Here is a 23,144-nt window from a genome sequence, read left to right on the forward strand (position 1 = left end):
ACATCCCTAGTTTAAGCAGACAGCAACCCCCCATGAACCCAGAAAAGACTTGCTACGTGTCCGTAGAGGCCAAGGTGACAGATGCTGACTGAAAACCAGTGACTCCCCCTGATTATCACAAGGCAAGGGCAGCTTCCCTGATGAGGAGCGCAGCCAGGAAGAAGCAGGGAGGAGAGAGACTCCAGAAGGACTGGATCATCACAGGCTTGGGCTGGGCAGCGACTGGATTAATTTCATTAATATTCAGAGGAAGTGGAGCTTTGAGAAAGGTCGGTCCACTTACAGAAAAAAAAAAAAAAACTTAAAATTTGCCTTACTGCCTGCTTGAGTTTGTGCTTATGGAAGCTGTACAGACATGAATCATTCTGATTTTTCAGGGGAAGCAGGGATATTAAAAGGGCACTGCGCCAGGTTTCAGGGATTTGGATTCTGGTGCTGTTTCTATTGCTGATTTATTGGGTGCAAAGACACTTTACCACTTTGGGTTTCAGGTTCTCCACCAGTCAAGCAAGACATTAAACAATTCATAAAGTGTCCTTCAGCTCTCACATTTTCTTCCCTGCGAAGGGAAGGAGGGAGAATGTTTCTTACAGCCCACCATTCAGAGCTTGGAATGCTTAGACCTGGAGATCTAACAGGAATCAAAAGAATTTTTTCTGGCAATGTAAGAATTTTGTTATCTGGTAATTTGAGTGTGATGATCAAGTCAATGTCCGTGTTAGGAAGAGATGGGACAATGTTGAATTCCTAGAGTTCTTAAGTCTCCTACCTCACAGAGAGAGAGTACAGCCCGGTCCGTTCATTGCTGTCCCTCAGAAGGTAGCTTCCATCACATCCGTTTGAGAAGAGAAGAGCCTCGGCTGCATGACGTGTGAGGTTGCCGTGATACCACCTAGGAAGGAGAGAACCACACTTTCACTCAGGACAAACCACAGGTTGACTCTTCCTTCCCTGGATTTTCCTCTCAAAGATTACCTCAGCAATATTCTCCACCATGGGTAGTCCAGAGACCAAACTCTCAGCCCAAACATGAGGACAAGGAATGCTTTGGGCTGGGCTGAGTGGACTGTAGAGAGAATTGGCTAACAGCAGTGTTAGGGGTTGAATTGTGTCCAGGAGATTCATATGTTGAAGTCTTCAGCATGTGACTTTATTTGGAGATGAGGTCTTGTCTTTAGCAAGTTATAATGAGGTCATTTAGGGTGGGTGTTTTCTTATAAAAAGGGCATATTTGGAGACAGCCTTGCAAACGGAGAATGCCCTGTGAACCTGTGAAGATGGACGTCTTACAAGTCAGGACGAAAGGGCTGGAACAGATCCCTCCCTACAAGCCCTGGAAGGGACCAACAGAAGTGACAACTGCATTTCTAGCTTCCATCCTCCAGAACTCTGGGACAATCAATTTCTGCTGTTTAAACCACCCATTTTGTGGCACTTTGTCATGGCAGCCCTAGCAAACAAACATACAATGTTACTGTGCAAACAAATTTTTTTCAAAGTCCAAGTCAAAAATAACCATAAGAATAAGGTTTGGCCAATTTTTTCTTTTTTTGATTTCTCTCTCACATTCTCTTTTGCACGTGCTGTACTGCATTTTGAGTGTTGGAAAACCACTGAGCAACTGTACTGGAGTCCATTGTCTTGACTGAAATGAAGCTGAACACAAGGAATTTCAACCTGGAGTTGGTTTGCCTGAATTCTATCCAGGTGATAGATACCTCTACCAGCTGTACAACCTTGGGCAAGTTATGTAACCAGTCTGAGCCTCTGTTTTCTCCCTTCTAAAACAGGATTCATACTAGCCATATTTCATGGGCCAGTTGTAAGTACTGCTCACATTAACACACATGAAATGGCCAAAACAGGCCTAGCAAAGAGCTGAACAGAGCACACAATTGTTACACGAAGCCACTGAGACCACAAGGCCATAACTTGTGATATCCTCTGTGGTGTGCTTTTCTTGTTGCGTGAATATAATTGTTTTATTACTTTGAATTTATTTTGGATAACAGGAAGCTAGATACTTGGGACCGTTGCTGCTACAAGGGACCCCCGGCTCAGGGCGGCAGAAGGGAAGGGGACACAGGCAACTACACAAGGGATGTCAACTATGTCAGTGATTAAAAAGCTATTGCAGAGGTATGTACAAGAACTTCAAGGAAGAACCCCAGTTCTTGGGGGTTCACCTGAGGGTGAGGGCTCCTGGTGTCACGAACCACCCTGGCATCTGCTGTGACATCCCTCTGGCATGAAAGTTTAGCCTGGTAATAAAAAGTACACATAAGACCATCTGTGGAAGGAAATTTCTACATAGGTCTCCAAGCTATCTGTTTTCTAAATCTGCATTTCCCAATACATGCTTCTTTAGCATATTTCCTCTGTGGGGCACAGATGCCTCCATCCTGTATGAAAAATATATTTGCTAGCTGGAACCAATGGCAAGGAGAAATATTTTGTAAGAACACCCACTAAGCTGTTTAAGCACAAAGCAGCCCGGTTCATTGACCTGATTCACAGATGAGTTCAAATCTTCTTATTACAAAACGCTTTCAAAGGATAATTGGAACCTTGAACTAGTACAATGTTGCATGTCAGTCATGCCTCAATTTAAAAAAAAAAAAGAATGACTGGTATAAAAAACTTCAGGTTTGGGTACAGCCAAAATTCTAATTCTTTTTGATAGGTGAAATCTTTAAAGGTCACAAGCCCTTAAATACATTATACCAATAATTAATTTTTGGATGAATATTTTGGCATGAGGGTCCGTTTGAGCAATAGATCACTTATTTGAAATAATAAAACTTGATTAACAAAATTCTAAAACATAAAGGATTTGGATAGTCCTTTGGATTCTTTTCAAGAGAGATCCGAAGTCTGTATGAGATCCGAAGTCTATGTTTAAAACATTTATAGATTGCCTGGATCCCTGGGTGGCTCAGTGTTTTGGTGCCTGCCTTCAGCCGAGGGCATGATCCCAGAGACCCAGGATCAAGTCCCATGTTGGGCTCCTCCATGGAGCCTGCTTCTCCCTCTGCCTGTGTCTCTGCCTCTCTCTCTCTGTGTCTCTCATGAATAAATAAATAAAATCTTAAAAAAAATTTACAGAATTCTTCTGATAATTACAGCTTGATGACATTTTTTTTACTAAGAACTTTATTATGGTAATTTTCTAAATAATAACTATATATGACCAACACATAAGAAATACTTGAGTATAAAGCAAGGAGAATCAGACTGTGCTCTAATGTGGAACATCTCAGCACACGTTAATTTCTGGGTGGCAACTTGATTGAGTCACTGTCGCTATCCCCTGGGGGTTTTATGGAGTCCTGGGCTTGGGATAACCTAACACAGAGACTGTCACGCAGCCTCCTAACTTCATGATGTATATGGGGCAGTGGGATCTTCATTCCCCAAAGAGCTCTTCCACATATATCTGAACTTCCTCTACTAGTTAAGTATTCCTTTCCTAGAAATTTTGATGAGCATATCTTCCAAAGAAGTGACTATAGGTCCAAGAACATTACATGTCCTTTATAGAAATATGTCCCACTTTTGGTAAGATTCAATCAAGACCTCATTCACACAAAGAGCTAAAGGTTGAAAATAAAGTCGATATTTTCCCATAATCAACCTCTACATTTTATCACTCAAATTTTTATTTATTAAGCTTCAAATCTGTGCAGAATATGGCACAAGACTTTATAGAAGGCAGGTCAAAGGGAACAAAAATGTAAAAGCCTCAGTCTAGAGTCTATTCATTAATTATTTTTTAAAAAATATTTTATTTATTTATTCATGAGACACACACACACAACACACACACAGAGGCAGAAACAGACAGAGGGAGAAGCAGGCTCCCTGTAGGGACCCTGATGCGGAACTCAATCCCAGGACCTCAGAATCACAACCTGAGCTGAAGGCAGATGCTCAACCACTGAGCCACTCAGGTGCCCCTGGGTTCTATTAATTTAGTCAAGAGGATAAGACAAGTACTTTGCAAACCCTGTCCAAGAGAATGGTTCCAGGGAGAAAGATCAAGACCATTATTAGAATGAACCAATACCTGAGTGAGCCTTAAAGGACATGTAAGTTGTTTTTTTAAAGTGTGCATTATTTTTTCTGATTAGAAATCATGTATAGTAAAAATTAAAATATGTACACATACAGAAGAGAAAGTGAAAGTCTCTCACAAAAGGGGAAATATGTATTCAAATAAATCTCAATACTAATCAGAGAAATGCAAATTAAGATAACAATGTGATTATTTTCTTTATTTGCCAGATTGGCTAAAACTGAAGAATTAGAGAGGATTAGGTATTGAAGAATACAGGCCATGGCTATTACCATCTACTGTTGGTAAAAGGGTGTAAGTCAGAGGGGAATCTAGCACATGTGAACAGAACATGGATGGACGTATGACCAGCAACTCCTGTTCTAGTGTCTGCCTCCAGAACCACTCACACATAAGCAGATGGAAGTAGGAACAGAGGTGTTTCTTGGTGAGAGTAAAAATTTGAAACCAGCCTAAATATCTACCAACAATGAAATGATAAAGTTGAACTCAAAGGCTAAGATTATGTAATAAGTTAACTGAAAGTGAAAAGGTGTTGAGACCATTTCATTGCCAAGTGATGAGGGCAAGGGGTCAGGTGCTATTGGCACTTTGGGACGGGGGCAGAATGCTTAACTCCTAACAAAGAACGCTGCAGTCCTGAACAAGTGAAAATTGTCCTGCTCAGAAGCCAAGCGCACCCCCACTAAGAATCACTGAAGATGTTTGTGGTACGTGCACACATCAAGGTTGATGGACCCCAAAATATGTCAGTAAGTTAGAGGAACTAGTGGCAGGTGCAGTATGATACCACTTATTTAAAAAAAAAATCTTTTCCCTCCATCCAAAAAATAAAATACATATACATTTACATATAAAGGCATGTAAACACATAAAATAAAAGTCTGAATAAAAAGGGAGCCTGGGTGGCTCAGTTAGTTAAAACATCTTCCTTCGGCTCAGGTCATGATACCAGAGTGCTGGAATCAATCCCCTCATCGGAATCGCGTTCTACCTGTGCCTCCCCACACCGCCGCTCATACTCTCTTTCTCTCAAATAAATAAAATCTTAAAAAAAAAAAGTCTGAAAAAAATGCACACCAAACTCAAATCCTGGAAGGAACCAAGATTCAAGATGCTGTTAATTTCTTCTTTAACCTCCAGAGATAGCCCTGTTAATAGTTTGTTTTATTCTTTGATTTATTCAACTATTGTGTGTTGAACACTGGAACTGACCTAGCACTTTGGGGATTGGAGAGAGAAGGAGAAGGAGAGGGAGAAAAAGAGAGAGAGAGAGAGAGAGAGAGAGAGAGAAGAGAGAGAAACTTTTTCTCCATTTAAGCCTGGTATGATTTGGAATGACAATTGTTCAGGGAGCTATTCCATGGGAAAGGAATTAAGAGGAGTGCAGACCTAGAAACAAGAGAATGGTAGGTGTGTCTAGTATCAGAGCACCACTTGGTGGTGTGAGTAACGGGGTGAGTGCCAGCAGGGCACAAAGGCAGTCAGGGGTGTGAGATGAAGCTGGGTGGTTGGCCAAGTTACATAGGGCCCTGGATATTGACAGATCCTTGGTTGATGGCTCCACGGATTTTTATGGCTTAATACGCACATCTGACAGCTCATTACTTAAAGTTCTAACTGCATGAAACTGGGTCCCACCTAAGCTCCTATCATTGAAACTGTGTTAAAAAAATTATTTTTTGATTATTCTGATTTTTAAGGGGATGGGTCAGATTTTGAGGAGCTTGAAGTTTGTAAAATTTGGAATTCTCTTTAAGAAAATTAATATAAAATTACCAAAAATAGGAAATCATTTGGAATGAGAAATCACAAAAACTTACAGATTTAAAAAGCTGAGAAATATTACAAACATCACAAAACCAAGAAAAATAACTTATTTTCATTAACTGTCTCGCATACCATTATACTTTTTTCCTCTACATTTTTGGTTGTATTATTTTTGATTATTTCTTCATATGACAATTTTATAATATCTTTTTCTAGAGAGAGAATAGAACAATAATTTGGTCTTTTATCTAGACTATTTTAGAAATTATTGACAGCATAGAAAAATTATTTTCAGGTTTATTGGTAATGAAGTTTTTTAAATTGTTGGCAGATTCTGGGACCTCTATCAAATTTCTCTCAAATATGAGCTCTAAGATTCCAGGATATTTTACATTTTCATGTATAGGAACTAAACTTAAATACTTTTTGAGTGGATGACATTTATTAACTATATGGCTGTGGTCTGTACTAAGGAGGGGCCCTGAAGCTGAAGCCTCATTGGTTTTACAGTAAACTTCTTTCTGGTGACCATAAAAATTGCATATACTTCTAATCTTTAAAAAAAACAAACAACAAATGTTTAGTTTAGGGGCGCCTGAGTAGTTCAATCCGTTAAGTGCCCGCCTCTTGTTTTTGGCTCAGGTCATAATCTCAGGGTCATGAGATTGACCCCCACATTGGGCTCTGTGCTCAGCGGGAAGCCTGCTTAAGCTTCTCTCTCTCCCTCTGCATCTTCCCCTGATGGTGCATGTACACTCATTCTAGCTCTCTCTCTCAAATAAATAAATAGATCTTTAAAAAAATGTTTAGCTTAGTAAATAAAATCCAGTGTATAATCCCCACTGCAACCACAAATTTGGTTTATGAGTCTTTTTAAAAATTCTTTTGTACAGTATGTGATTAAACCTCAACCCTAACGAGACTCTTACCCAGTCTTTGGTACATATTGTCAATGACAGGAACTTACTACTTTATAGGCAAGCTCTTTTCATACTGCCATGATTGATGGCCAGAAAACTCTTCCTACACTGAATTGCTGTTTCCTGCTGTGTAGCTTTCCACAAATGGTCCCAGAGCTACTTATTGGAGTTCTTTTTTTTTTTTTAAGATTTTATTTATTTATTCATGAGAGACACGGAGAGAAAGGCAGAGACATAGGCAGAGGGAGAAGCAGGCTCCCCATAGAGAGCCCAATGTGGGATCATGACATGAGCCAAAGGCAGATGCTCAACCACTGAGCCACCCAGGCATCCCTACTTGTTGGAGTTTCATACAGGATACTTAAACAAACAGTTAAATCATTTAGATTGTACATTTTCTCTTTCCTTCACCTTCAACTTCTCTTTTTATGACAGGCTTTCAGTTCCTTTATCACCCAGGGATCTTATCTTCTTTGAATACCTTCCAAATTTTAAAAATCTATCTTAAAGGTAAGATCTGATGTGTAAAACTAAGCCTCAAAGGATCTCCCTTATTCTAGGGAGGTACACAGTAGAAGTAGTATTCTGCTAGGTACACAGTAGAAGGCATCCCAAGATTGCATTCATTTCTTGACAATTGCATCATGCTGCTGATTCATGCCGCACCAACAGTTGATTAAAACTCATTTTCCTCTGCTGTTCGGTCACGTCTTCCCCAACTGCATTAGGAGGCTGATGTTTTCAGAAGTAAGTCCAGTAAGAAACCTTTTTACAACTAGCCAACACCAACTGAAAAGAAATGCTAATAAGCAGCTAACTTGGATCATAAAGGTTTATGTAGTGTATGTAACGTGGAGCATCAGTGAGAATTCTGTGGAAAAGAGACCATGCCTTTGTCTCTGGTCATTTCCTTAGCTCCCTTGTCTGCTCCAACTTCCAACTTGTTAGGTATGTGACATCCAAGTAGCAACTTTACTGTTCTCAGCAGTCAAGGTGACTAATAACAACACTATGGTAAGAAAACCCTTATGTTTCCATATGTTGGAAACATATTGAAAATCTGTCTTCTTTTACAAACTTTTATAATGATTCTTTAACTTTTGCAGGAGAGAACAAGATACAAGATTTGTTAAATATAAAACATTATAAATAGCAAGTCTTGTATCTTATGCTAGATATGATATGCTAGACATTGTGCTAGGCAAGGGAATAGTTTGGAATAAGGTTCAATCTTTCCTGAAACAAAAAATTAAAAAAAAAATTCTTTTGGTCTCATTTTTTCTGAAGAAGTAAAAAAGAGCAAGAAACTATTTATAACATACATTCAAGTAATGTTATATTCTTTTTTTCCCCCAAGGCCCACACATTGCTATAAATATGTTTCAAGTCTAATGGAGGTAACAGAGCAGAGACTCCTCAAGCTTCTAAAGAATATTTGCACTGGGTTTATGAGATTACCCAAACCAGCAGTTGACCTTGAAGGAAACAGTGGTGTTACCCCTTCCATGATATAGTAACAAAGTAGGAAACACACACCCACTAAAGAATTTTCATAGCTGCCTCTCAGTTAGGTACAGGAAGCCAGCTCAACCACAGAGAAAGGCAGACCAGCTAGATCCAGCAGCTGGTCCTCAAGCCAGCCCCTTCTCCCATTCCAGTGCAGTGTCCCTTTGTACTAGCGCCTTCAGGGAAATTGCCCCAGCATATTGGTGCCTTCATAGTTTTTATCCCATTGTGTTTTATTGTCTTAAGTCACTGATACAAAATTAATATTTCATTTCTCTCTCTCTCTCTCTCTCTCTTTCTCTCTCTCTCTCTCTCAAACACACACACACACATATTGTAGGCACACACAAAAAACACAAAGTATTATAGGAAACGACACTGTATTTCCATAGGATACTTATTATATACCATTTTCTTTTCTCTTCCATTTATGTTTGACACACATGATTGTGACCCACTACATTGACTTTATGGACACTAAAACATTGTGCCTGGTGTTTGAAAAACAACACAAAGCCTTGCTACTCAGTGCCCTGCCATCTTGTTAGATATGTACATTCTCAGGCCCCCCTACACTTGTTGAACTATAATCTGTATTTATCAAGAGTCTTATATGATCTATAATGAAGTTTGGAGTTTGAGAAACACAGAGGTCAAGTACTCTTGATCCTAAAAACTTTAATTTGTTTCAGTAACTTCAATGGTTTGAGTTCACGGTGTTTCTCACCTAAAGAGGAGTACACAGAGAGCAAAGAAAGTACTAGGTGATCTTAAAGGTCTAATGGGGAGGAAAAGAGGAGGATTTGCACACAGAAATTTCCCAAATAGCTGCACTCCTAGTGATATGGACAGTAAATGATATAAGAGGGGGAGCTCACAGGGGACTGGCATATCAGGGAAGGCTTCATGGAGGAGGAAGACCATGAATTGACACTTTTTAAGAATAAATATAGGTTTAAATAATGAGAGAAAAGGGCATTGCAACAGGAGAAATGACCTAAGCAAAGGCACTGTGGTTGACACATGCATGGCATTTATAGGAAACAGAATGTCTTGTTGGAACAGAGGCTTTATATTGAGCAATAATGCCAAATAACATTGGAAGAACAGGTGGGCATAGGAAATGATCTTTCATGTTAAAACTTGAGCCACTCAACCATTTGGATTATATATTTCTTGGCGAGAAAATTTCTTAGTAACCCACATCTACAGATTATTTACATATTTATTGATTTATTCTTCCCCTTCCGGGCAAAGAGAAGTGACACAAAATCTACATTCAGTCCCATCAAAGTTATAAATAAAATATATATTTCAATCTAAAGCAAGAACAGAGACTCCTGATTGTGTGACTGTAGCTAAAAGTCCTTGGAGTTGAGCAGTCAATAAAAACACTCTTTAGAGAATGTTCTTTTTCCTTTGTTTTCAAAATTATTCTCACTTTTGAATGATACAGACACACTCTGTGTACCCTCTAGCTCAAAGGCAGCAAATGTATAATATATGATGTCCCCCCTCTCTTTAAAGGCCATGGATGATATAACTAATTGATCTGTTTTCTTTCTGGCTAAGGTTATACTTGGCCTCAGAATCCTTCTCAACACACAGTTGATAGAACATAAGATAAAACTATTGAGCAATCCTACTCCAAGCAATCTTAACTTGGGTTAACCCGGCCTTAGCACTTGAATTGTTCTACAGGATTGCTTGGCTGCTGATTTCCTTCACGTTCATTTGGTCATGTGATTGGTTCTAAACACCATGACTTTGTGAGAAATAAAGTTCTTGGCCCTTTACGCTATCAGAAATTGTGGGTTTAGGATAAGGAAAAACCTTGTCAGCCCAAGAACTATCAGCACTGCAATGCATGTTACACTAAGGTCGTGCCAATATCTAGGATAAGACAGTGTTGTCCGTATAAATACGTTATATCCCATATTCACAAACGTGAGCTTATTTTTCCATTGATCATAGCAACAGACCCTGTCCAAGTGGAGAGAACCAAACAGGCCTTGCAAAGTTTTTAGATATTAATGAAGCCTAAGAGAGGCCTAAGTGTTATGCAGAGGTTAGGCTGAAGATAAGCTCACCAAAGTCCTTCTAATAAGGCAGTTTTTGTCATACAACCTGCTTGTCTGTGGCTTTTCATATTGCCATTCTGAATGCCCACATTTACATGTGCTAATAGCAGAGCTAAATGCTGAGGCCAGCTGTGCCGGGCATTAGGAGACATACCTGAGTGATGATAGAAGCAGGGCTCTGGCTAGCTGGTCAAATGAGGAACTGAAGGTAGCTCCGAAACTTTGGGTTTTTTGTTTTTGTTTTTGGTGTGTGGGGTTTTTTTGTTGTTGTTGTTTTGTTTTGTTTTGTTTTGTTTTTTGTAGGTGTCAAAACTCTCTAAAGCAAAACAGGACTGAAGGGAAAGAGAGAATTTTCCCAGGAGTCGGAGATCAGGGCAAACCTGTTCTTGAAGGAGTCCAAGGAATGAGGAAAGCAGTTCTGAGGATGGAAACAGAATCAGAGGCAGAAACAAAGACTCAGACAGTCAGAGAGTGGCACAGAGATTCAGAACCAGAGAAAGGCACAGTGGCTCCCACATACAGCGGAAGCACACAGGGCAGTGGCTTGGGAAACACAAAACAGAGGGACACAGAGTATTCAGGGGACAGAGGCAGAGAAACCAAAGAGAGAGAAGGACACAGACCCATAGAGATCCGCAGAGCCTCACTCATAGATGGGTCGCCACACCAGGGAACTCAAGGACTTGCAGGGACCAGGGGGGCAGTGTCATGGACCCCAGTGTGGGAGGATGGGTGGCAATTTGTATCTCATTCCAGCCCAGGTCCTTCGGGCCATCCCCAGGTCAGCCAGCACAGTGCGGGAATGGTCACAAGACTAAAAGAGCATTACTGGTCCTCCAGGGATTGGGGCTTAGCAACAGTTTGATTTGGACTGGGAGCCAAACCTCAGAGACTGATTGGTAAAAATATTTCATGGATAAGAACTTGCAGAGGCCTGGAATGTCTGGGTAGAGACCCACGCCAGAGATTTTCTCAGGGGCGCTCATCCGCAAGTGGAATCAAGCTTGACTCTGCACTCATTCTCATTATTCTTGTAGTCTGTTCTGCATAAAATACTGCTTCCAGGTCATTGTCTTTGGACTGGAGTTACTGCTGGCAAGCTGCTATTGCAGGTGGCTACAGAAGACAGAGAGGGCCACTTTTAGCAACCTACAGCTACCGGAGAGAGCCCCAAACTTTGTAGGATGAAAAAAATACAGACAGATCTTTGTTATTAGTTATCTCCTCTGTGTTGCAGGGTTCAGATGATGCCTCTCACCATGTGTAAAAACTTTCAGGTACAAGGGGACAGAATGAGTCTGAGGGTAACAAATGCAAATGTATCATCAGGGTTGGTGTGGAAGAGGGATAAAGTCAAGGACTTTAAATTCTGGTCTTGATTTTGACTCAACTTGGGGGAATTCAAATCTTCAGACATCTGCTCTTTGCCAAGTGGTGGGCTGGCGTGGAGCAGACAAGGATGAATCAGCTACAGTCCTGCTCCCTGGGAATTCACCATGTAAAGGAGTTTACTGTGTTCAGCTAAGAGCAGGTGGACAAACCTCTCAGTGCTTTAGGATTGACATTTGTGAAGTGTAGTATCTAGAGAATCAATCCAAGACATAGTATCTACTGGTGTTAAGTCAGAATTCTACAACTGCAGACAACGTTAGAAATAGGTAGTGGTAAAGAAAACAAAGAATGAATTCAAAGACACTTGTGACATTAAGGTTTTCAAAATACCTTTGACATTATTTTGAAAAACTATACAAATGCAGAACTCATTCTTACTTGAATGTAAATCACTTACCGTGCTTAGCTAAGTGGAATTACTGGCTTCTACCTCCTTTCCTCTCTTGCTGTTCCCAGGTCACCATTCTAGTTCCTTATTCACCAATCTGTAAAGTCCCTCATTAATTAGTTCTCTTGGCTCTGGACCCATTGCTACCTATCATGAGCTCAACTACCAGATTAATTTACCAGATTAATCTAAAAACAAAACATGACGACCACGTAATTCCACATTCCTAAAAGCATTCAGTAAGTCCATATTGTCAAATGGAGTTTGACCAAAGTCCAAACTCTTAATCTATATAAAGCCTTCTGGAATTTGGACCAACCTAAATATCCAGACTTTAATAGAGGGAAACAGGTTGATCCGGGGAAAAACCAGACCCAGAACTTGCTTAGACACAGACTAAAAATAGATGACGGAAAAATATCCTACCAGAAAGCAAGAGAAAAATATATATATGTGTTATGGCCACAATTTTATCTGTGTGTGTGTGGGGGGATGTATTTACAGAAAAATATTTTTAAAAGACTGAAGACAGGTTGAACAATATGTCATTCTGGATGGTTGTACATGACTGACTTTTTGGGAGCCTTTATATCCCAAATTTTCCATAATTAATACAGATGATTATTATTTTAACTGTTTATTATGAGTAACTTCAGTAAGTAGAAAAATAGCATATATGATAGAAAAAATAATATGCATACTTAAATTATACCCATATTTTAAGTAGCATAATTTTCAAACTTTGGCCATATATTCTTTATATATTTTTGGATGAACAATTTAAAAGTTGATTTTAGATATAATGACACTTTAAGTAGTCCAGCGTGGGTTTCTAAAAAGTAACATTCTCTTTCCTAACCATATTTTTATCAAAACAAATAACATTGCTTTTATGCTTTTTAAAAGCTATAAACAATAAATAAATAAATAAATAATAAATAAATAAATAAATAAATAAATAAATAAATAAATAAATAAAAGCTATAAACATTTTTTTAAAAAGATTTTATTGGGGATCCCTGGGTGGCTCAGTGGTTTAGCGCCTGCCTTTGGCCCAGGGTACGATCCTGGAGTCCCCGGATCAAGTCCCACATTGGGCTCCCAGCATGGAGCCTGCTTCTCCCTCCTCCTGTGTCTCTGCCTCTCTCTCTATGTCTATCATGAATAAATAAATAAATTAATTAATTAAAAAAATAAAAGATTTTATTTATTTATTTGAGAGAGAGAGAGAGTACAGGGAGTGGGAGAGAAGCAGAAGGGGAGGGTTTAGCAGACTCCTCGATGAGCACCCAATGTGGGGCTTGATCCCATGACCCTGAGATCATGATTGGGAGCCAAAATCAAGAGTTGGATGTTTAACCGATCAGGCCACTCAGATGCCCCTAAAGTTATAAATATTTTTAAACAAAAACGGATAATGGGGGAAGACTCTAGTGGGCAGGTGGCAGGGATAACATATGACCATAGAGAATCTGGAGGTGAAGCAAGCAACATGGTTAAGAGTCCACGAGGTAAAAAAAAAAAAAAAAAAGTTCACTAGGTGATCTGTACTGGTTTTAGACAGGTCCATAACAGGGTGTAGGAGCCAGAAACGTGTGGGCTCAGAATAGGAATTTATCCTCTAGAGGAGTTGGGAAGAAAAAGAAATTAATGCAGGCTTTAAAAAAAGGGGCTATGGCTATGGCTATGACAATAGAAACTAGAAGAGGAAAGGCAGGTGGATGTTCCACAAAGAATGAGGCTTCCCATGGGGACTCTGAGAGGTAGAGCCCAGAACCAACTGAATGAGAGCTCATTAGGTGCTGGGTCCCAAGGATGAGAGGCCCAGAATTGTGTGGATTTCTTTTACTTTTTGAATACTCCCGTGTTTTGCCACTTTTACCCCTTTACTCATGCCATTTTCTCATTAGCAAATGTCATCTTTTCTGACATCAACTGACAAATACCTATCAGGTCCAAAGCCATATTGTCCACAACCAGTGAGCTCCTTCCTTCTTGCCGTGTGCTGTGAGCTTTATCTAGACACAGTCATGACCCTCAGCCCCTCTCCCCTGCATTCTAACTACATGGGTGTGTACAGTCTCTGTCCTCTGTGCTGTAAACCCTTTGAAGGGACAGCCATTTCTTCTTCTTAATTTCAATGTCCCCACACTACCTTGCATAATGTCATCATTCAACAGCTGGATCTATGAATGGATGTGAGTGTGAATGAATGAACAAAGTGACCCCACTCAGTCTGAAGCAGTTTTGTGGACAGATTTCCACATGTAGGTAGAAGGAAGTCACCACTACTCACAGAGGAACAGAAAACACAACTGAAGAGGAAATTAATTTGAGTCAAGGGGAGACTGAACTGTACACTAGTTACATATTCCCCTACAGCTATGAGAGAATTACCTTCCATTTTTAGAATCCAAGATTACAGAGTTGTGCACAGAAAAGGAACAAGCTCTATAGCTCTACTTGGTATCGGAGCTTTGTAAACAGATTCCTTTAAAACTTTGACTTTAGGGGAAGCTGGGTGGCTCAGTTGGTTGAGCCTCTGATCTTGATTTTGGCCTGGTTCGAGATCTCAGGATTGTGAGATAGAACCCTACATCAGGCTCTGTGCTGGTCATGGAGCCTGCTGAGGATTCTCTTTCTCTCTCTCTCTCTCCCTCTGCCCATCCCCATCTGCTCACTCTCTCTACAAAAACGAAAACAAGGGCAAAACTTTGACTTTACTATACTTAGCCTATTCTGTTTGTCTAGCTCTGAAAAATGGAATCTACACAAAATTCAATAAAGTTTTGATTAATTAGGGTATTGGCCTAGCTTTGTGTGCATGAGAATGCATATTATGTGAAGAACTTGAAAGAAAAATTGTCTTTTATTTTATTTTTTCTGTATGTTTTATCTTTTCATTTTTTAAGAATAGTATCTTTTAGTAATAATATTTGTAGTAGTAATCACAGAACTTGCTTTGTGTCTCTCAGTTCATAGTAGTACTAACAAATAGAGCTACTATCATAAGAAGAGACAAGTTTGATGAAAATTAGCAAATTGCTTTAGTGCACAGTCATGTGAGCCCTGGAACAAAACTTTAGGATTTAAAGGTTTTTGAGCATGTAAACTTGGACATGTGATAAAAGCTCTGTCCTTCACTTTTCTCATTTGTAAATGGAAATGATATTTGTGATAGTATCTATCACAGTGATGTGTGAATTTAATAAATCATACATGCAAAGAATTTAAAATAGTGGCTGGCACATAGTGACATCCAATGATTACCAGTTGCCATTATTAGAACATAGAGCTTCTTCAATCAGTGGAAAGAGCATCTGCTTCGGGGTAAGCTCTCACACATGTCCCTCAGCTGTACCTCTATGAGGTCTGTGACCTGGATGGTTCACCACACTTATCTGAACTCACTCTCTGTCTCTATGAAATGGGCCTAATTATACCACATTGAAAGTGTTACTGGACATAACACTTAGTGACATAATGGGCATTATGGCATGATGCTGGCACATAGTATGTGGTCAGTAAATAATGACTATCACAACAGATTCTCTGCGACTTGATTTTTCTACTAGTGAGTCTTCTTGTATGTAAAGTTGAAATGCCAGTACCTTCTGAAGACAAGAGCTAGTGTATGCAAAACTGTCTGCCTCATAATGAGGACTCATTTTGATTATCATCATCTGTTCCCTGAGTCAGCAAACCACCACTCGAGGGCTAAATCCTGCCAGGGTATAAGTTTTTGTATAGATTAAGAGACAGGAATTATTTTATATTTTTAAATGGTTGGGGAAAACAATAGAAGAATATTTTATGACTCATGAAAATAATATGAAATTCAAATTTCACTATCCATAAATAACATTTTGTTTGAACACTGTCACGGTCATTTGTTTCTGTATTATCTATGGCTGTTTTTGCATGACAGTGGCAGATGTGAGTAGTTGTGGCCAAAATCATAAAGCCTGCAAAGCCTGGAAAATTTGTTATCTGGTTTTTTACAAAAAAAACTTGCTGACCCCTGATCTATTCTAACCTCCTCTTATATGTTCAGGGGTAGAAAAATTAGAGATTGATTGACTGACTGATTGATTTAATACATTGTCTTTGTAGGAAACATTGTTATAATCAAAGAATGTCTGGAACTTTAAATTATTGGCTAACTAGCAGTTTTATATCTAGTTAGTTATTTAGGTGACCTCTCTAGTAGTCATTACTTGTTTCATTTCCCCATTGCTTCATTTTGAAAGCAACAAACAGCCCGGCTGTTCTCAGCCCACCTCTTCCTTATCACTGACCATTCTGGGCACCCCTTGTCCATTCCTTCCTCCCCACAGTCCACCTCCACCCCTAATCCCATCCCTCCAAAGTGTAAATGAAGCTGAGCAACAATCACAGATGGTTTTATTTCCCTTTTGTTTTGGACACATTCATACATTTCTAATTAAAGAAAATAAATGTTTTTAGATTGACCCTCTATAGATGAGACTCAGCAATGCCTCAGAGTTCCATGATCTGGGTACTTTAGAAAAGAATAAACCAGTGTTCTGAGTAAGCCATGTGTGCCCTAGAAAGGCAAGTGATGGATTGATTTGCTGCAGTTCAGGGTTTAATTTTTGGAATTTACATATTCCAGAGCCCGAATAAAAATAGGGACCAAGAACAAGGATATATGAACTCTAACCATTGCATTATCTGTTTATATCTATGAAAAATAAGAATATTGGGACGCCTGGATGGCTCAGCAGTTGAGCATCTGCCTTTGGCTCAGGGTGTGATTCTGGAGTCTGGGAATCAAGTTCCACATTGGGTTCCCTACATGCAGCCTGCTTCTCCCTCTGCCTGTGTCTCTCACGAATAAATAAATAAAATCTTAAAAAAAAAAAAAAGAGGAAAATACGAACATACAAATCTACCTAACAACTCAAGTAATATATTTAAAATAATTTAAAAATTAAGTCACTAAAACCAGCCACTGTTTATTTATCAATTACATTAAGTCATATTGTTTTAATGGAGCCTTTTAAAAACTGAATTAATCCAAAGTTTTGGTACAGATCACACCTAACCAGTGACTTAAAGTCTCAAAGGAAGAGTCTCACTTATATTCAGAATTCTGCAAGGGGTAACAGTTCGTTTTCGGGTTTTCTGACATATTAACACCTGCAAAAGGTATATCAGAGATGTCCTGAAGGGGCAAGAACTTGCTCAAGTCCATTATTAAATTTCCAGGAATTTTACAGGTGGGTTGTTGAACCTTTGGCAGCTTGAAATCACCTGTGGTAGAAGTATAGGCAGACTCTAGAAATCATTCCTTGTCCAAGTGGTTTATCAGCATGCTATTGATCGTATTTAAATAAACTACTAAATGTTCTTATTGGGGAAATGAAAATGTTCTAAAATTGATTTATGGTGATGTTTGAACCACTCTTTAAAGTCACTAAAAATTGTGGATTTGTATACTTGAAATGAGGGTGTGTTATCCGTAAAGTACACCTCAATAAAATTGTTAAGCAAACTGCTTCCAAACCAACAAACAAAATGTCAACATTTATTAATGCCTTTAAGATTCAGCTACATTCCCAATAAGTGAAAAATAAAATCACATTTTTCTCAGCACTTCTGCTGGATTTATACTCTATGCAGTGACTCCCAACCTTGGTCTCTCTCTGGAGTCACTTGGGGAGTATAAAAAGAAAACACTCACTCCCAAGAACCTAATGTCATTTGTTTGGCATGTGGCCTGGACAGAAATTTTTAAAAACTTTTTGTGTGACACCAGTGTACAGCTAAGGTTGAAAACCTGAACCGGAGAGCAATTTTCCCAGATTAACTGCCGCTTGCCTTCTATGGAAACCATCATCAAATGTTTAGTAAATTTCCAGGCCTTCTGAAATACAGAAGTCTTGGTATAAATGTACCTGGTTTGGGTGTTTCTGGGTTGTATTAAATGTCCATTCTTTGACAACAGAGGGAAGGCACAATTCTGTTTTCCTTGTGGGTTTTGCCCACAGTCACTTCCTGCTGTGGGCATATGGTAGAGAGAGGAGACATCATTTAGCTCATCTCTGTCATCCAAGGAGGTTACAGCGTCACTCAAGCATTGAATGTGGGCTCATAGAACCAGAATTGAGTACCTCCTTTGTCTCTCTTCTCTTTTGAAACTTCCTGCTGATCATAGGCTGGGGATATTGATAATGAAGCATGTAACAAATTATACTTTAATAATTTCATAAGGCTGTAAGTGAGAGCCCAAAGGTCTAGCTTTAGTGCCTGGACTTTGTGACACCTGTTTGGATGCTCAGGGGTATTTTACCCTTCCACTTTGGAGATTCATCCTAGAAGAACAGTGGTATCTGAGAACTCTGAATTCCCAGTAAGGGGAGTTGACTATGGAAAATTCTCACTGTTATATCTGATTTATCTAGTGAGGGTAGAGTTCAATTCTGAGACCTCCATTTTAAAATCTGAAGGCTGGACTTATGGAGAACTTTTACAATAATACCACACAAAAGATATAATCTCTGCTGACTTAATGCAGAGATTTCATCCCTGTTTCAGTTTTTCTCTGGCAAAGAACATAGGCTTTTGCAGGTTGAAATCCCAGTTTTGCCATTTGTTGATGTGTGATGTAGGAGAGTTCTTCAACCCCTTGGGTGCCATTTTCTTCCTTTGTAAGTTGGAGATAATAGGCTCTATGTCACTGGGTTGCTGTGGAGACAGTGCTATTTATGAAGAGGTGCTGGTCTTGCCTCTTGTGAAGCACAGGTGTCAAAATCAGCCTCATTAGGATATTTCTGGTGCTTTAGGGTAAAGGTCCAGTTTTTCCAGGAAACCCCCTACACCTCTCTTGTGTAATACTTGCTTCTTTTATTAAATACCCTGATGGGTTGTCTCATCTGGTCCCTTCTTAAAGACAGGACTAGGATGATGCCACCTTACCTAAACTTATAACCTGTTTGAGGCAGGAATTTTATCCTCTTCCTGACTTGTTAGTATTTAAAAGGCTCAAAGTTGCACCTACAAGACACACATACATACAAGACAAATGCAGTGTCAGGAGAGAGAAACACAGATGAGACAGTGCAGACACTTCCTCATTCTTTCTGTTTTGAAAAAGTCCCTCTCCGATGCAATAGGCTAGGCTTTCTGTTTATCTTACTGGCAATGCAGCCCTCTTACTGTCAATAGCTTAGAGCTCCAAACTTCTGAACAGCACTTTTATTCATAAACCAGATCTGCACCAAGGAAACCAAGTAACATCGACTCATACATCTCAATCCTGTTCCTAGTCTCAAAGAATGCCCAACATTTGATTTTTGTCCCATTTTTTCTGCTTACATGTTTTCACTCTTGGGAAAATACTATATGCCTTTAAAATGTGATTGGCCCCAAGCAGAAAGATGCCTAACAGACACAAAGGGGTGAAGTGGAAAGCGAAGAGGACTGAGACGGCAAGGTGCTGAAGATAGTCAACCGAAGTGAACATCTGGGAGGGAATTGGGAGTCAATGGTCACCCAAGAAGTACTTTGAAAAGACTTGCTTCTTACCCCAATTCCTGAAGCAGCTCAGCATCTCCATCTGATCTGCTCCACAGATCTGAAGGATCCTGGGTGCTCATCTTCCCTTCGAGAGACTCTGCTCTGCCCATTCGCGCTCCTCACGTCCCCCAGCCCCTGCCAGTTGCTATGGGAAGAGGCAGAGAGAGAGAGAGAGAGTTGGGTCTACTGCTCCTTGCGCTCTCCTCCTCTGAGAGAGAAGCCTGCTGTGGCTGGGCTCCAACCAGCAAGGAAGTGAAACTTGGGTTACTCCTCCCACTGACACTCACCACCCTGGCCCTGAGGCACGGGCAGGAGTCTTCTGTCAGCCAGGAAGTATGCAAACGTAGGTAGCTACTCTGAGGGCACCCACGCTGCATCATGCAACATGCAGTTTCTGTCAAAGGAAAGTAAGATGAAGTCACCCCAGCTGGGCTTGGACTATCCATCCATTCAGGCTCCTTTGGCAAGGCCAAACATAGTTTCTCCCAGGTGCTATTATCAGCCCTGGGAGAAGAGGGTACAGGCACCCCCATCTTCCATCTCATGCGCCAACGCAAGGGGCTCCGAGGAAGCTTCTGTATCAGGAACATCTTTACGGCGGGTGTAGAAATCAGAGTCAAACCATTAGCCTCGATCCTCAAGTCTGGTTTTTAGTGCCTTCTCGATACTTCTGCCTTGATTACCCAAGCTTTTCAACATGCCCGTGGCATTCAGACTGGCAAGATTCAGAGACAACTGCTGTTTTCTCTGAGGAGGAAGGATGGGGTGAGATGGCAGGAGAAGTTGGAGGACCAGCCTGGTGCGGGGAGCCTGGGAGCCCCCCCTCCTTCACTGGGCTTACTCACCGCTGGTATCGGTGCAGCAGAGCAGCCCGTCTGCCTGCAGGTGCTCCAGGGAAACTGCAGCAATGCTGAGTGTCTGGGAGTCGGACGAAGTGGGGTAGTAAATGAACAAAGAACATGTGTGGCTTCCCGCCTTCTCTCTCTATTTACATGCAGGAGAGAATGTGCTTCTGGATTCTTTCCCTTCTCTCTATCTCTCTTACCCTAACTCACTCAGGGGTCACCGGGGTGCTCTGTAACCCAAGGCCAGCAGCATTGGCATGACTAGGGGCTTGTCGCAATGCAGAGCTTCTGTCCCAGCCAGTCCGGACCAGCATCTGCATTTAAACAAGATCCCCAAGGTAACTCCCGTGCCCGTTCAAGTTTGAGGAGACTGCCTTGCAGGATGCCAGGACAGAGGAGCTGTTCCTAAAGCAGAGGATCTGCATCTGGCACCATTCCGCCTTTCCTTACGGCTCTTCCCTTGGGAAACGTACAAGGGAGGTGGGGGGGTTGGGGTGACTGGGTGACAGGCATTGAGGGGGGCACTTGACGGGATGAGCTCTGGGTGATATGCTATATGTTGGCAAATTGAACTCCAAAAAAAAAGAAGAAGAAAAAGAAAAGAAGAAGAAAAAAAAAAAAGAAAAGAAAAGAAAAGAAAAGAAAGAAAAGAAAGAAAAGAAAGAAAGAAAGGAAAAGAAAAGAAAATCTTTGAAATAAAAAAAAAATGTTTTCCCTCGTGTTCCTGTTTGTCAGTGATTGGGGAGACCCTGGCTTACTTTGATTGTGTGGGAGAAATTCCTGATGTCTAAACACAGCCTGGGGGAGAGACTAAGCTCTGATAACACTCTTGTAACTGATTGTACGTGAACATTTACAATTCTTTTTGCTACAGCGTGGACGGAGAGGAGCACAGGGTCCTCTTGCAACAGACGCCAGCCCCGGCCTGGGAGGTGCTGAATGTACATTTGGCAGAGATCGGGGCATCTGGGCAGAGATTTCCTGTTCTCTTTCTAGAGCTTTTTGTTCAGTGTTTCAGTATCTATCTTGTTCCCATTTTAGCAGATTCTGGTTTTTCTTTTACTTAACCTCTCCTCTCTCTCTCTCTCTTTTTTTTTTTTTTTCAGGAAAGAAGCAAAGCTTACTAATATCACCCTCTTCCCATTTTCAGTCTTCCTGCCTTCCTCCTGTTCTCATTTTGCTACCCCATTGGTGACCTTCTCCTCTAATGTCATTCTTTCTGTCACTTACCCCGTTTCCCCCAGGCAGTCTCCTTTCCCTACTACCCCCCTGCTCCACTAACTACACATTTAGCATTGGAGCAGTACCAGCTGCTGCAGCATTACCACTTGGATTCAACAAAATGCTGGGTAGTCGTCAAAATACTGGATAATATATTTAACAATAGATTGTTTAGATATTATACACACATAAGCATATATACATATGTGTGTATATACATACACATATATATATACTTCAAGAAACTGCAACTTTTGCTTCCAAACAAATAGGAGGTATATATATATTTATATAATTTATATAATATATTATATTATAAATATAATAAATAAATTATAAATATAAATATTATTTAACTTACTTCAATATTCTTTTAACTTACTTCTTTTTTAACTTACTTCAATATTCTTTTCAATAGTAGTGATTCCTAGCACTAAATTCTTTCCATGTGGGTTTTGAACATAGAAACGGATACAAACAACCAAGCTGTTTTAACAATTCTGGAACATCTTATGCTTTGTTGGAAACATTTTTATTTATCAAGAAATCTTGGGCCTTTATCAGAATGACTATCACATCCAAACCATCAATTTTCTTATAAAGAGAAATTTGGGGAGAGTTATTGTGTCTAGATTTGAATTTCTTTATTAGAAGAACGGGTTTCTAGGACTTGAGACTCCTCTAAGGAGGACTTAAAAAGAATGACTATAGTTGAAGATCCTTTTCGATCTTACCCTAATTTATTTCTCTCTACAGAAGGCTTAAATATCACAATGTCTGCTTTTTACCTGGTGACCTGGCAATGGCAATTTTACTCATTCTCTTCACAGAAGGAATGGTCTTTCAGCTTCCTTGGTTAACTGTTTGTTATAAAATAAGCACACTCACTCTTTCTTCACCATTTATGTTGGTGGGAAATAAAGGATACATTCTGTAAGGGAAACCATGGCTTGGGATTACCATGGACCAAGGTTACCATAGCTTAGTGTTGAGGCAGCCTTACTCTGTTTCCCACTTTCTGTTCTCCCGATCCATGAAAAAGAAAAATAAATAAATTACCATTTAATATTAAATTAGAGCACAGAAACAGTGGAGAAAGAAAGGACTGACCACATTTTCCAGCTGCAGGCCAGCTCTCCAACAGGAGGGCTTCCATCGCTTCTCTTAATTCTGTGGCAGGCTCAGAGCTGCCATACTGCTTATAAAAATAGACCAATTTAGTTTTGCTTGAAGCCACCACCTCTGTGTTCTCTGCCACAATTATGTGATCTTTAACCCAGTTTCAAAGGCTAAGGCAATTGGGTTGTCTTGAATTAACTGAGACCCTATTTTATTTTCTTCTCATCTCTACAAGCGGTCGTAGCTTCTTTGTTGAACAGGCTGCCTGGATATGGCTAAAGCTCA

The 23,144-nt window shown here is 40.1% G+C and overlaps 1 protein-coding gene across 2 annotated transcripts in view; it reads right to left on the bottom strand.

Moving 5' to 3' along the window:
• Positions 1-20,978, bottom strand: part of DAPP1 (dual adaptor of phosphotyrosine and 3-phosphoinositides 1) — a 48,230-nt gene extending 27,252 nt beyond the window's left edge. Inside the window, exons 1-3 of one of the 2 annotated variants that reach the window (XM_038582040.1) lie at positions 20,520-20,978; positions 19,684-19,819; positions 770-892 (exon numbers count right to left, since the gene is read on the bottom strand). In XM_038582040.1, coding sequence (XP_038437968.1) covers positions 770-892; positions 19,684-19,784 — 224 coding nt within the window. In that variant the 5' untranslated portion in view covers positions 19,785-19,819; positions 20,520-20,978. Of the gene's footprint in view, positions 1-769; positions 893-19,683; positions 19,919-20,519 lie in introns of those variants that run through there. The other variant, XM_038582039.1, reaches the window with a different exon arrangement.
• Between the last annotated feature and the right edge of the window lie 2,166 nt (positions 20,979-23,144).

The sequence above is a fragment of the Canis lupus genome, chromosome 32 (assembly GCF_011100685.1).
Source record: "Canis lupus familiaris isolate Mischka breed German Shepherd chromosome 32, alternate assembly UU_Cfam_GSD_1.0, whole genome shotgun sequence".
NCBI lineage: Eukaryota > Metazoa > Chordata > Mammalia > Carnivora > Canidae > Canis > Canis lupus.